The sequence below is a fragment of the Styela clava genome, chromosome 5, assembly GCF_964204865.1.
Source record: "Styela clava chromosome 5, kaStyClav1.hap1.2, whole genome shotgun sequence".
Classification (NCBI taxonomy): Eukaryota; Metazoa; Chordata; class Ascidiacea; order Stolidobranchia; family Styelidae; genus Styela; species Styela clava.
In genome coordinates, this window is record NC_135254.1 from 24,028,196 (window position 1) to 24,042,357 (window position 14,162).

Here is a 14,162-nt window from a genome sequence, read left to right on the forward strand (position 1 = left end):
TCGCTTCGCACTCAAAAGTATAACAGTTTATGAATATTTTACACTAATTCTACTTCCCGTTCGGAAGGTGACCTTTATAAAATAAATTGCTGACGGATTCAATTGAGATTATGCAAATTTTAATTAACCAACTTGGATATTTTAAAATCCCTTTTAAAAATGGCTTCCGAATCTACATTATTTTGTTATGCATAAGTTTGTGCTTTGATAAGATTTTGTGCAAAAAAATCACGACTACTCAGATATTACGGTCATTGATAAATATATCTAAATCGCTTCTAGCAGAAAGATTTTTTAATGATTTGAACCCAAATTCAAAATGGTTCGATACCACGCTATATTGTTGATTCCTTCGTTTAAAATGCAGGATACTATGCTGATGTAATATATAGTCCAAAATATAATTGTACAACATGTAAATATGCTACCGCATTAAAAATATAGCTAGCTTTTGATATGCGTAGTATAATTTTATATGTCCAATAGTTCTTATTCATTGGTTTGTAACATTATTACATAAGTCAGGAAATACGTTTTAACATATTTAACCACATCCAGCCAGCATTGAATGTCCACCAACCAGAAAAAAATGGTCAATTTTATCGATTTATTTTTCGTCGCACGCAGTTTTGCCAACAGCGAGGGTTGGCGGATTTCGTCGAAAAATATTAATGTATAACGAAGAGGCTGATATATTCATAATATTCATTTGAATGGAAGCTAATACGAAACAGTGCTTCTATACGAAATAATACTAAACAATGTTTCTATATTTTTCATCATACGTTTAAAGTAATATATATTTTTAATTCAGCTGGTAGAGGAACTGATTATGAAATCATTGGACGTTAAACCATATTTTATTCTGTATTAATGAAAATTAACGTTCTATTACTATAGGCTTTGGATTATTTGGATTGTAAATTCTGTTATATATCACTATAAATAAATTACATCTGCCTTTAAATCAACCACAGCAGACATTTGAACTCAACTAAAGCCTTTCATCTTTAAGTCGTATATCGTGCGTTTTTAATTATGCATTAGACAGAAAATACCAGCTAAGGCAAATTGGGGCAACCTACCAATACGAAATCGGTTGTCTTTCGTCATTGATCCGGACATGATTGCTAATTGTGTTCTAGTATTGGTGAGTATTAGGCGTACAAACTTTTCAATTCTTACCAGACAAATCTGCTTCGGGCCAATTTCATAAAACTTTATACAGCAGAACTACAGTGCAAATTATTTAATATGTTTGGGAATATTTGGGAATATGTGCAGTCTGATCCTAGTCAGTTTGATAATTTTACAAGGTAACGAACTACATGGAAGCTAAAAATGATTATTCGCGATTCTCCAATAAAATATTCACCAAATTTCAATAATCTAAGGCTAAACGTGGAACGTTTGTTATTGATAGCTAAAAACGAGATGCGCTTGCTCGTGGCTTTGCTTAAATACGAACTAGTATATATGGCTTATTTTGCGATTAACTGAATTACCGATAAACGATGAAAAATCAATTTCCATAATTGTGTAGATCGAGTGCAAAGCACCCCAAGCTCACAACCTTCATTCTGGCACGGAACGTTTTATAAATTTTCAAAAGACAAATTTGAGAATATTATACGTACTAAAACGCGTCACAGTATCGCACATATTTTATCTCAACTTCTGCTCAATTTTATCTAAACCCAAACACAAATTTAGTACCTCACCTCGCATGAAAATATTTGACAGATACCTGACAGACAGCGCTTTCAGCGTGACAGGCACGCAATTGAAACGAGACAATATACCACGGCCAAGTTATTAACTTTGAATATTTTAAAAGCTTGAAATGGAGTTTGGCATTACGGAATTTGCACGACGTTCCACCTTACGTTGTATCTTTTGTACAAAAAGCTATTACCACAATAGCTCTCTCCTGGGGGTAATATCCAATCAACGTGGTTCTGGTTAATTTATCCCGACGATGTCCATACAAATTTGGTTTTGAAATTAAAGAAATAGTCTGGTCGGTGGTCGAAACGAAACCTTTATTATTATTTTTTTTAAATATAGTTATACTATAAATACTCGTTATCTGCTGTACGAATCAAAGTTGACCCTTGCTTAGAGTAATGCATGAGTGTGGTATATTAGAAACAAATCAAAATAACTTGATGAAAAATGGTATTTTAAAATCAACTTCAATCTTACATTCTTTATCTCCTGACAAAAATTTGTTTTCCTCCATCAGGGATATGGCTTTGTTATAATTGTATTTGCTTTATCGCTGATTTTTGTCGAAATCCTGAGGTTTCAGATTTCGTTTAGTATCAATATGTAGTAAAATGTTTTCTGTACATTCTACAAATACTTCCGTTGTCTAATTTCACCGCCAAATGATCCTTTATTTAATGATATATTTACCTAACAACAGAATTTCTTCATCACATATTATCTGGACAAATCATTGACAGGTGTAATATTTCGATTATGAAGCGAGATAATTGATTTCATACAATGCACAAATAAACAATATCAAGCTGAATATGTTTCTCATAAATTAAATAGTAGACTATCTTCTTGCAAAATCCCGTGTGTGGCTGAACCTAATGACAAAACATATTTAGACGTAAGTCAAAATCCAAACGCCCTCCTTTCAGTTTCATTCGCTTTCAGTTACGCTCTGTCGATCTATTTTATTTGAGTTTTTTGGGGATTTAGGAATTATATGTAATAGCTAATTTCTCTTTCATTTCTAACCTCAAGTCTGTCGTTCTCATGACATATAATATACTACGGTTATCAGCAATCACGACAGTTGAAACCGCAAAAGAACTGAATTAAATATTCATTTTACTCCCACATTAGCATATGTTTACGCTGACAAAACAGTACATACCTAGTAAAGCTTAAGAAAAATCGATACGACTAATATTGTTGTAAAAAACAAACCCGATTTGCTCAACACCTGCTCTCGGATAAAAATTCGTTTTTGCCAATTGATTATCACCATTGTGACGAAAAAAACGGTCACCAATAAATTCAGGTTTTGTAAGCACTTGACCAGCCAAGCAGCGGAAGACGTATTTCAAAGTAGCATTTAAATCGAAGATTTTGGGAGGTATTACGGAATAATAACCCCAATATAATAGACGATTCAAAACAATACCAATATTTGATTCGTTCGCCACTCGTGGCGAATAAAGAACTCTTTCTTCGAATTTTCGTAAGAAAGTTCTACAATAATTTCTGTTTGTTTCAACACTCATTAGGACTATTCTTCCAGGCCAAGCTGTATGCCTCATTATCAAATCTTGCCTTTACCGGACCATGACTGACACCTAGATCGACGAATGAAAAAACTATATTCTTGGACACTTGTTTAAATTTCTTCGCTGACTATATCTAAACTTTACACTTCAATATTTTCATTTTAAAGCTGTTATCGTTATACAAAAGTAGGTATTTATAAGAAAAAAAAAATACCCAAGGGTGTATTTGGTTTGTTGCTAACAACGCAGTGAATGTTGAAATCGATGGACGATCGATTTCAATTTGCTCTTCTTCCCCTGGGCAACATAAGCACAATCCTACGTTTTGCTCCTAATTAAAAGTAATCGGCGTTAACTGAAATCCAACAACTTTTAAATAATATAATAACAGGCTTTATAATAACAGATGATTTCAAATAACGCAAAACTTCATATGGGATATCTTACGGTTAAATATTATATATTGTTAGACTTTACAAATAAATTGCAAATATATAGCGCTACCCGCCTTGACACTCTTTCAAATAACTTGACTTATTTCGTGACATATATCACAACTTATTTTCTCCCTTACAACGACATGAGTGAAATATGCATTGTTGAAGTAAAACGTATATGTTACGATTTTTGTTAAATTAAATCTGGTTAGAATGAATGGTACGTAGTCATACAAGATCATCGCGTTTATTTTGTTTGGCGTTTCGCTGTTTGATAAGGGGGCGTTTCGTATCTCGGGACTTTGAAAAATCAATCATTTGAATTATCAAAATTTTCTACATGAAACATGTGAAACACTAAATTTAGCAAATATACAGAAAAGGGCAGAATACTGTACCTGAGTGTGATTTTAAAAATGGCGTTTGTGCAAAATATGTCAATATTAATATAATACGCTAACTGTCGGTCGTTTCCCATAACAAGATTTAGGAGAACTAAAATTGTATACATTTAACTATGAAAACGTCGTAAACTGGCTTTTCTCATTTTGGGAGAACAGACTACGCAATGACTTTATCCAAAAATGGCATGAAAATAATTCAAATACACGGAAGACCTATTTCCAAGTTGTATTTTGAGCATTACTAAACTGAAGTAGATTCATGTTCATGGAATCAATATAAAATAACGCGACTTCAATATCATCAATTTTACCACATGTACTCGATGTCTCTCGACAATTTTCTATCATTCAAAAATGATTATCTTAGTTTTAGATTAAAATACACTAAAATATGCATAATTTCACCTTCCTCGATCACAATTGGAATAGTTTAAGTATAAGGTTTCACGGTAACAGTAAACGGATTTTGATAGTATCTTCAAGTGACGTAATCAGTTCATAGAAAACACAGTTTAGACGTATTCCATGTCAGGTTATAAGAAAAAAATGAGAAAAACGTTGACGGAATACTTTCACCTTATCATAATATTTTTATCTTACAAAGGCATCTAAAATAGTTGAGTGTTCAATACAAGGAAATTCCGACTAAATGGTGAAAAATTGTTCTATTCAAAGCTCAGTTCCAAGTGCAAGTTTGGAAGGAATGACATCAATTGTAGTTCTATCGGAAATGGCCAATTCTGACTAGCGTATGCCATAGCGTACGAACACATTCTAAGCTGACATGGTGTTGGCACGTTTTAATTAAATTCTAGGAACCTCGCATACATAGCTTCCACGTTCAGCATTTTTGCAAACATCTGCTAGGCTATATGCTATAGCTTTATTCTACTTAACGTAACAAACTCCTTAAACTCCATCACGTCTATATTTTTATATAATTTAGTTGTGCACCGGGGTTTCTCTTCAAAGCAGCATTTAAATCAAAAAGCATTCTAACTTCTTTAATTTCATCTTCCTCGTTTCGATAGACGTTTGATACATAGATTTAAAAACCTGATATTTTATTACCTATAGCTTGTGGGCTCTAACACGGATGAATCGTCTGCCCCGACAATCTGCCTAATTTGCTCAATACGAAGGGCTTGAGGCTATTTATATAAACAAACACCGAGCTTGATTTGGATCATCTGTATATCAATCGTATTTCTTTATATCTGTGAAACATTGACCATAATGAGAATTTTCATGTATTTCCGATATATTTGTTTGTCCTGTTTAGATACGGTTCAATACAACCCAACAAAATTCGTTATATTAGCGGAGCATGACTTCGACTGAAAAGTTGATCAAATTGATAACGAAAATAAAAATGAAAAATATTTGTCGTGACGACCATGTCAGGAATAACGTGATGCTACAGCACTTTGGAATGAAAAATATTCAATCAAGGACCTAATGCAAAGAACGTACAGCACCCATTGAAAATGTAAATTAGTAATAGAGCCAAGAATGTAGACTATGCCCACTAGTCTACTTGTAAGGATTTCCAGTTACCTAACTAAAATATTCAATTTCTCCAGCGTTTGAGATTTCTGATTCAATATCCTACTCTACATAGGGAAGCGATCCAGCACGATTTAATAATGAGAAAACTTACTCAGAATTTGAAAGTTATAGTAAGAAACTTGGTCGTTCGTTGTTTTAGCATAATATATACAACAAAACATCGAGACATTTTTTTCTCGATTCCATTTTTGATAACTTCACATTCAGAATAGGGTTTTGCGCTGTTTTGCAAGCAGCGATACTTGAATAATCATAAACAGGCAAGAAGATTTATGATGTTTATGAGCTTGGTATATATATATATTATAGCAGACAAAGCAGTAGTTTACTAGTTTCACTAAAATGGCGTGGCTTTGAGAACATTTTAATATTTGCCATTATATCAAAACGAATGCTCTGAAGTTGTAGAATGATTTTGTTCGCATGAGAAGGGGTTTACAGTGAAAACAGCAATAGATCGATTGCATGAAATCCATTGAAGGTCATCGGAGCAGGGTGAAAATGCACATCACTTCTCCATACCCGATCTAGGTATGAAAAACTTGGGGAACTAGTTACCGCAATATCCTAACCAGGTTGGCAACACGTGGTAAAATCTCTAGAGACCCGGCCTAATCTAGTCAAACCTTCGCCCAGGGTAGGTCACTTTGCCTGACATGCGAAACAATTCTATTAGCTAATCGAAAACATCATGACCATTTCAAAACTAATAGGTTCCTAGAAGACAGATGTATAGATTGGATTAAATCACGCAAAAATGGTATGGCCAACGACAATATTTAATACTTGAATTCAAATAGCATTAACGGCTTTTCGACAATTTAGTTTTATACAATGATAACTCAGTAATTCTTTGTATGTACGTAACAAATATTTAAATTTGTCACATTTCGAGCCATATCTTTTCCAATTATATTATCTGCTTCCCTCATTCGATAACCCATCTCATCGAGACTTGAGAACGTCAGTAAAAAATATTACAGTATTAGTGTTTATTATTATTGCCAGTGCCTTGCCAGCCTACGTCATTCTGACTCAGCTTACTCGCCCAATAACTAATCTTCACCCTCGAGGTTTTGTTTTAAAATACGCGGTGAGATATCCATGTCAGCTCTTTGCCTATCTGCCTGCTATATGAATAATTTATCCTTAGTCGATGGTGAAAATATTTCATAAAAGAATTAGCATATTCTCACATCCCAAGATAGTCTACAATCATTAGCAACCATCAGAGAGACACCGCTCGGATCGATCTTGTTTGTAACATAAGCCCTAATTGTGACAAACGTATTATCATTTCACTAAATTCATCACTATACCAATTTAAGATATTAAAATAACTAAGACATAACTAAAATACTTCACGAATAAATGGATTTCTTCATACGAACTGCCTATTGCTGCTAATCTCGGATATACAATACTGATTTGATGTCAATCCGTCGGTTTATGCAAAAACCTATGCGTAACCTTCGAATGAATTTTGAATGGATTTCTAATGTACATATCGAATTCCGTTCACTATGTGTTTGTTTTAGCGGATTGTCTTCGGTCACGTAAACGTCGATGTTTACTTAGCAAAGATTGTGAAGGGAATTTCGCCTTCAGTTATTGTTTGCTGAGTATTCCAATTGCTCGTTCAGATGTACTTTAAACTTTCTAAAGAGTCTTCGATACCATAGGTCTAGTCTCAAGCAGGGTAATATTATTTTAATTATGTACGCCGAATGACATTATTATGTGTTCATCTATAAGAAAAATGATAAGATAGCAAGCGCGAAGGCCTAGTTGTTAAATCGTTAATAAAAGCCTTAACGTGAAATATTGAAAACTCGGGCCCAAATCAGCACCACCTCAGCATCTAAGCGCCAGAGTGGAAAGATTCCCGTCCTATTGATATAAAGTAGCCCCTCATATAGATGTGTGCTTATACAGATCGATGTTCGAGATAGCCTACAATGTGTGTAATGAAATCGCCTAAAAATAACTTTTCTATTTCCAAATTGATGTGTATACATCTATAGCGGAAATTCTGAACGGTCTTACCTCGAAATCCTCCATAATTTGAAAATCTTTCAATATTTGCCTAGAGCTGTGTTAAGACTGAAGCGCTTTTCTCGTGCTCAAGCCAAAACGTTTGAGTTTTTTGAGTTGGAACCCATTTTTATCAATCCATTCAACTCGACATTTGACGACAAAATACGAATTTGCTACCACGGTGTTCCATTATAGAATAGCCACGAACTAGTGTTTATACCTTGTAATCTGAGCTGCTTCTTCATGCTTTCACACCTTTTTATGCAATATTTTGTGAAGTTTATTTTTGGCAAAATCTCCCGAGAATATGTTTTCTTGAATAAGACTATAATCAATAATGTATCGACTTTGATGTTTTTTATTTTATTTTGTGAAGTCGAACCTTTTATCTCGTTTATTTTATTTTCTTACTAACTGAATCACTGTCGCAACTAATGTTTCCACAAACTATCTATAATTTTTGTGGCTAAATTTTCATCTCCAATTGTAATTCAGTAGTAATAGTAATTCCAATAGTAATTCAGACAAAAACAAAAATGACCAAGTATGGATGCAAAGTGTACCAATATGGGAAAAAAGGCCAAATATTTTGTTAATTGCATGAATGAATTAATGTTACATTGAACGTGTGTGTTGATCTTCATACAAAATGAAAATGTCTTACTTTAAGTGTTGGATTCTTTACGTATTTTTGAAGAAAATATCACTGTTTATTGTCGTTTCCTTTCAGGCTATTCAAATATTTAATATTTAACGGCTAAACGCCAATGACTTTGTTGTCTCGGGCTTGAATAACCTCCGAATGCAAACGATAAACGTAACGATAATTTATTATTGAAATGAACTAACTATAAGTTGTTGTTTACGGCAACGTCTTTTCAAAAGCAATGCTGGCAGCTATCATTCTTTGAAATAGCAGGAATTGGATGGAAGACAATATATTGAATTTATTATTATTCTTTTTTGCTCAGAACATTTCACTCTTGTGAAAGTATTTTTGGTGTCGAGCTTGCTCTTGCACTATTCCTGCTAAAATGACAAGTTGGAGTTACAAGATCTGGTGTGAAGGGGAAATCTTTCTCAGTTCTCTATAACATTAAAATATGTTTTCTGTAATCGACGTTAGCATATATATATAACTACTGAGAATAGTTATCCATACTGTCATTTCGGTATTGTTGTAATTTCCCAATTTCACATTTATAAATGATAAATTGTCAAGTCAACGTAGTAAATCGTGGTTGGTTTCATTTCTTTAGATTTAATCGGGATACTCTTATAGATTCGGAAGAAATTGCATGATCATTAATATGCTATAGTTTTACAGGGTGGTCCGAGGTTGTCGGCCTCGCGGGCCACACTATTATTTTTGTATTGTTCGCGGGCCACAATAGTACCAAGAATAGGCAAACAGTGCAATACAAAACAAACACTTATATTGCCAAAACACATTGATCATTATTCGTCCTTTACCAAGTTAAAATATTCAAAAACCTCACAAAAAAACACCGACACTTAGCATATTAAGCAAGCATTGTGGTATTTTCCCTCCCATATTCAGTCAAAAATCTGTTTAAATTGGTCAGCTTTCTTTTCAAACTTATGTTTACAAAAATAACTAACAACACTAGTCAATTCAGTCACATTAGTGATGTTACTAACTTCAGTCACATTAGTAAATGTCAAAAGATTTTTCTGGTTATTTTTATGACGAAACAACACTAAAAGCGATTTTTTGTTTACCCTCGCGGAAATGCGACGCGGGCCACAGATAATGAAACGGCGGGCCTGGGTTTGAACCACCCTGTGCTAGTAATAAATGGAAAATAGACGTTCATCACTTCAACCCTTATGTGTTGAAATACATTTCGCCTTCTGCACTATGACAAGTATGAATGCATAATTCCTACGCATTGAGTGGCCAAAATACGTCTTTCAAAGGTAATAAATAATGAAAAATGCACATGTTTGTCCAAAAATATGGTAATAGGTATCTTGAGTTCCGCTTTTGCAAAAAGAATTAACGCATTTTTATCGATTTTTTTTATAAAAAATTTTGAGATTGAAGTATAAATTTTGAGCTGTTTCATTAATATTGAATTGTTTAGCGTAATCTCATTATTTGCGAAATCTGATACAAAAGAATTTGATTGAACCGCAGCTGCAACAAGTATTACCGAATTGACTTTTATTCCTGGAAATATACATTTTATTTCATAAATGTCATCAGACACCAATTATTGCTACATATATATCGATCTTGCTCTTTAAAGTTAATGTGCGAGATGGGCCAAATACACTCTTATACGTGCGCCTTTGACGCTAGACACTCAGCACGCATAATTAGCGTCCATTATCGATTTGACGCCAAAAATACCGTTCCCTTCGAGGTCGTTTGAAATTATTTATTTTCGGAATTTTTATCTTAAAATAGATTTGAAAAAACCTATGATAAACGAGTAATATTTGTTTTGCATTGGATGATGTATTTTCAGTCAAAGCTGTTTCTATTTGTAACATACTTCTCTCATTTTAACTATGATATTTTTAGCATATTTACCTTTGGATATCATCAAAATAACGGGACATATTTAATTTTTCTAAATATTTTCTGTAGTGGATATTTTTAAAAGCTATAAACAGAAAACTGAAAATATGGTCGAAAATTTTTTTTAATTCAATATTCAATTTTTATAAGGGCACACTGATAACCTTTTAAATCTGTTAGGACGACTTGTAAAAAAGGTAATAACTGAAAATTTATTCACACATTTTTTCCCAATTTATAAATTGCTAATAATGATAAAAATCTTTGACAGGTGATCATTGTGGACACAGTGTAACAAATTTAAGTCAATTTAATTTTAAAGTGAAACATAAGATTGTAGATGCATTTTGTACATTGATAAAGGTGTTCTTGTCAAATAAGTGCAAAAATTCGATTTTGAAAGAATAATAGAATATTTATTTACCCAGCGCTTGCTTTTAATGATAATCAAAAATATATAAAGAATATTATATTCTCTTCCAAGCAAATTTTCGGATTTAGATTCATTTGCATAAAAAGCTTTCATATATCCTTAGCATAATCGTCATGCATAATATGCAAATCTGTGTAACGAGCACACTAAACCGTTTAATTCTGCTTGACAAATGTCTTATCAGTGCAAGTTGTTAAGAATACAGAAACCGCCGAAATCTTCTATCATTTTTTGTTTTATGCAACATGTCTTGAGACGGTAAGTATAAATAAGTAGATATTCTCGTTGAATATGTCTTTCCTTGAGTTTTCAATGAATACCATTTGATATATATATATGTTTGTGCATTCACAAATTTGAATACACAAATATCGAAGCAAATATCATCACTCAGAATAATGTTGGATATTTTAAGAATTTTCTCTTTAATGGCTTCCTCCATACTTGGCCAATGGACTGTTATTTAGGCAGGAAGTTCAAATTTTGGGACAGATTTGAAAAGCGTGTACTGTCAATTAGGTAAACATTATATATAAAACTGGTCCTGAATCACAAAAAACATAAAAATATGAAAAATCAAGACGAGGAGCTGGAGTGAAACAGCGCCGCTAAAAGCAGCAAACTAGTGTTCATTTTTCAAGTTATTGACTTCAACATATCATTTGCGAAAATACCGAACCCTCGTCGAAACACATCTTTGCATGTTTATATCTTAAACTTTGACTCTATATCGAGCCGAAAAGAAGCCACAAATTTGGTGAACATGTACTTTGGGAGGAGATTAATCCATTCGATGAGACTTTTGTTCCAAGATAACTGCAGCAAGGGTGATTGTTAGTTTTCAACATAAACACACCATGATATGTGGACGATTATTATATCGAAATAGCTCTTGTTGAAATTCTTGGAATAGTTTCTATTGACACTTCGTGATAAACGATTGAAAAATTCATCAATCTGTTTATGTACATCGATAAAATTCTCGGACTTGGAAAATACTGAGAATATGTGGGAAAACTTCCATCATAACTCCTGTAAATATTCAATCTTTTACAAAGAAAATAAGTTAATTACGAGATTGGTATTTTTAAAGTGTCAATGAGTAACCTAATAATTAACAGAAATATAAAAAAATGAAAGAAAATCGAAAAATATTTCAAGATGAAAAATGAAGAAATTAAAACAATCCAATAACACACTAGGAACGTTTGTTGTATAGATGTGATTTCCTTGTTTTGAAAATTGCTTGATAAATGTTTTCAACTTCTAAATATTTGATGAAGTGACTAACGTACGTTATCACTATTTCACACTTTTAGTTATTGACTGGAACGTATTTGTCGGTTTGTCAAATTTCCAAATTAATGATCGCTTTCAAAAAATATTTAAACGCTTACACAGTTATATTAAATATATATATATAAGTTTTATTATTAAATGTTGAATTGTTGATGATTGTCGAATTCAATATAATTACGTTGAATTTGTTTTAAAAGAATATTTTGTTCCTCGATTTATCCCAAAATAATCATATTCATATTCCCATATATATATGTTGTAGAAAGTTTCTTTAGAAATTAAACCGGAATAACCTTGCCGATGTCGAATCTGAATCTTGCCAATCTTTCATTTGAAATTGACACAACGGTATAGCACGTCTCCATTTGTTCAAGGTCATTGCCCCCATTTCGACTAATTTCTGTCGAGTTGGATCCCGAAATCGAAGTTGTATTGCAATTTGGTCATATCTTAGTGATTCTTTTGGATGGCCTTTTATCCAAGTCAAATACTTGTTTGCTTCGTTTAGTTTTTTTGTATCCGGTGCATCGGGCAAGGAGAAGGGCCCAAGACCTGGTATCGTGGTGGTAGCCAGCTGAAAAATAAAACATTTATTTCTGTATTTGTTTATTGAGCAGATGCAACGCATTGACATTACACGAGAAGAAATGCACTTACATGATAAGTCATCCCCGTCCAAGCGATAATCACTTTTCTGTTACCGTATTTCGGATCTTGGAATTTATCATGAACGTAACTTAGTACCCTAGCATATACTAGCGGACTATCGAGTTTAGCTAATACGCCGCCGTTGAAATTGCAGAGATCTTCTGATTTCGGTCGTGAAAATTCCTTCCCTCGTATTTCCATGAGTCGGAAGCAACGATCTAAGTATGTTACTCCGCCAGGACAGACTGATCTGTCTGTAAAATAATAAGAGTATTTACTTCTGCTCAATATCTCGGCATGAGTGAGTTCCGTTCAAGAAATGTTGGCCTCGCACAACTATTTCAACCGATTATTCGACACGAACAAAACGAAAAATGCTACATCATCCAGCACGTTAATTAGATGAGTTTCATAATATTACCTTCAATTCCTTCCACAAGCTTGTTGAGCTTCTCTACTTTATCTGAAAATGTGTGATTTGATATTGTATTATTTCTGGATACCAGACAACAATTTATTGCTTATTATGTTGTGGTGAAGTGCGGCGTACACCTTTCACGGTTGAAGAAAATTCAATTTTATTTTGAGATGAGACAAAGAAGAAACATAGTTTAATAGCTGAGATGCGGATGAAATGATATATAATTAAACATGAAAAATTTCAGTATATTAATCTAGTTTCATATCTTATAAAACTCTTATTGCAGTGCCAAGTTCTCCTGCCAAAACTACAAGCTACCAAATATTGTATGAAAAAGTAGCTAAATAATATTACTATAATGCTATTTCTCCAATAAAGTAAAAAGTATTAAATAGTATAAATCGCTTTTTGATATTCTCACCTTCCAGAGTCTTTATCTGCTCATTGACGGCATTGCTGACAACATCGCAGGTCATGGATATATTTTGCCTGTCCGTTTGTATATTTAGAGGTGGTATTTCATCTGGAGAATCCACTCTTGGTATGTTTTTTAAAAACGGCATTGCCGACTGCAATATGCTTGCTGCACCAGAAAATTTGAAAGGTATCACTTTTAGTCCTTCATCCCCCGTTTTATCGATATGAATGGGATTTTTTTCGTCTGCGTCTACCATGGTGCATACCATTCTTTTCTGTTGTTTTTTGGTCTCCTCTTGAGCAAAGCACATTTGCAAAGTCAAAAATATTGTTACGGTAAGAATAAATGCGTTCATTTCGCTTCAAAGTTTCTAAAATGAAAACAACTCAGTTAGATTTCGTTGTTTGCATGTGGAAGTGTACGACAGTGAAAGGAAGTCCAACATCGTCCACTCCGAGTTCAATTGTCTAGTCTAGATTGATTAATATAACGTGATCAATTTACTTACAAAGTTTATTACATAGAGAATAACTTTGCGCTTGTTTTGTTGAAATGGTTAAATTTCAAAATTGATTTATTAAACTAGGTTGTCGCCTAACTTCGATGGCTGGGAATGCAAAATTACCAATCTAAAATTACTACTAAATTCAACATGGGGTGCAAAATTTAAACGTATATAACT

General features: G+C 33.2%; 1 protein-coding gene across 1 annotated transcript; it reads right to left on the reverse strand.

Moving 5' to 3' along the window:
• Positions 1-10,207: 10,207 nt before the first annotated feature.
• Positions 10,208-13,845, reverse strand: LOC120344595 (uncharacterized). Its single transcript, XM_039413891.2, has 4 exons — positions 13,484-13,845; positions 13,063-13,104; positions 12,651-12,895; positions 10,208-12,567 (listed from the first exon to the last, which is right to left on the reverse strand). The coding sequence occupies exons 1-4, from the start codon at positions 13,833-13,835 to the stop codon at positions 12,265-12,267; spliced, it is 942 nt and encodes a 313-aa protein (XP_039269825.2). The 5' UTR covers positions 13,836-13,845; the 3' UTR covers positions 10,208-12,264.
• Between the last annotated feature and the right edge of the window lie 317 nt (positions 13,846-14,162).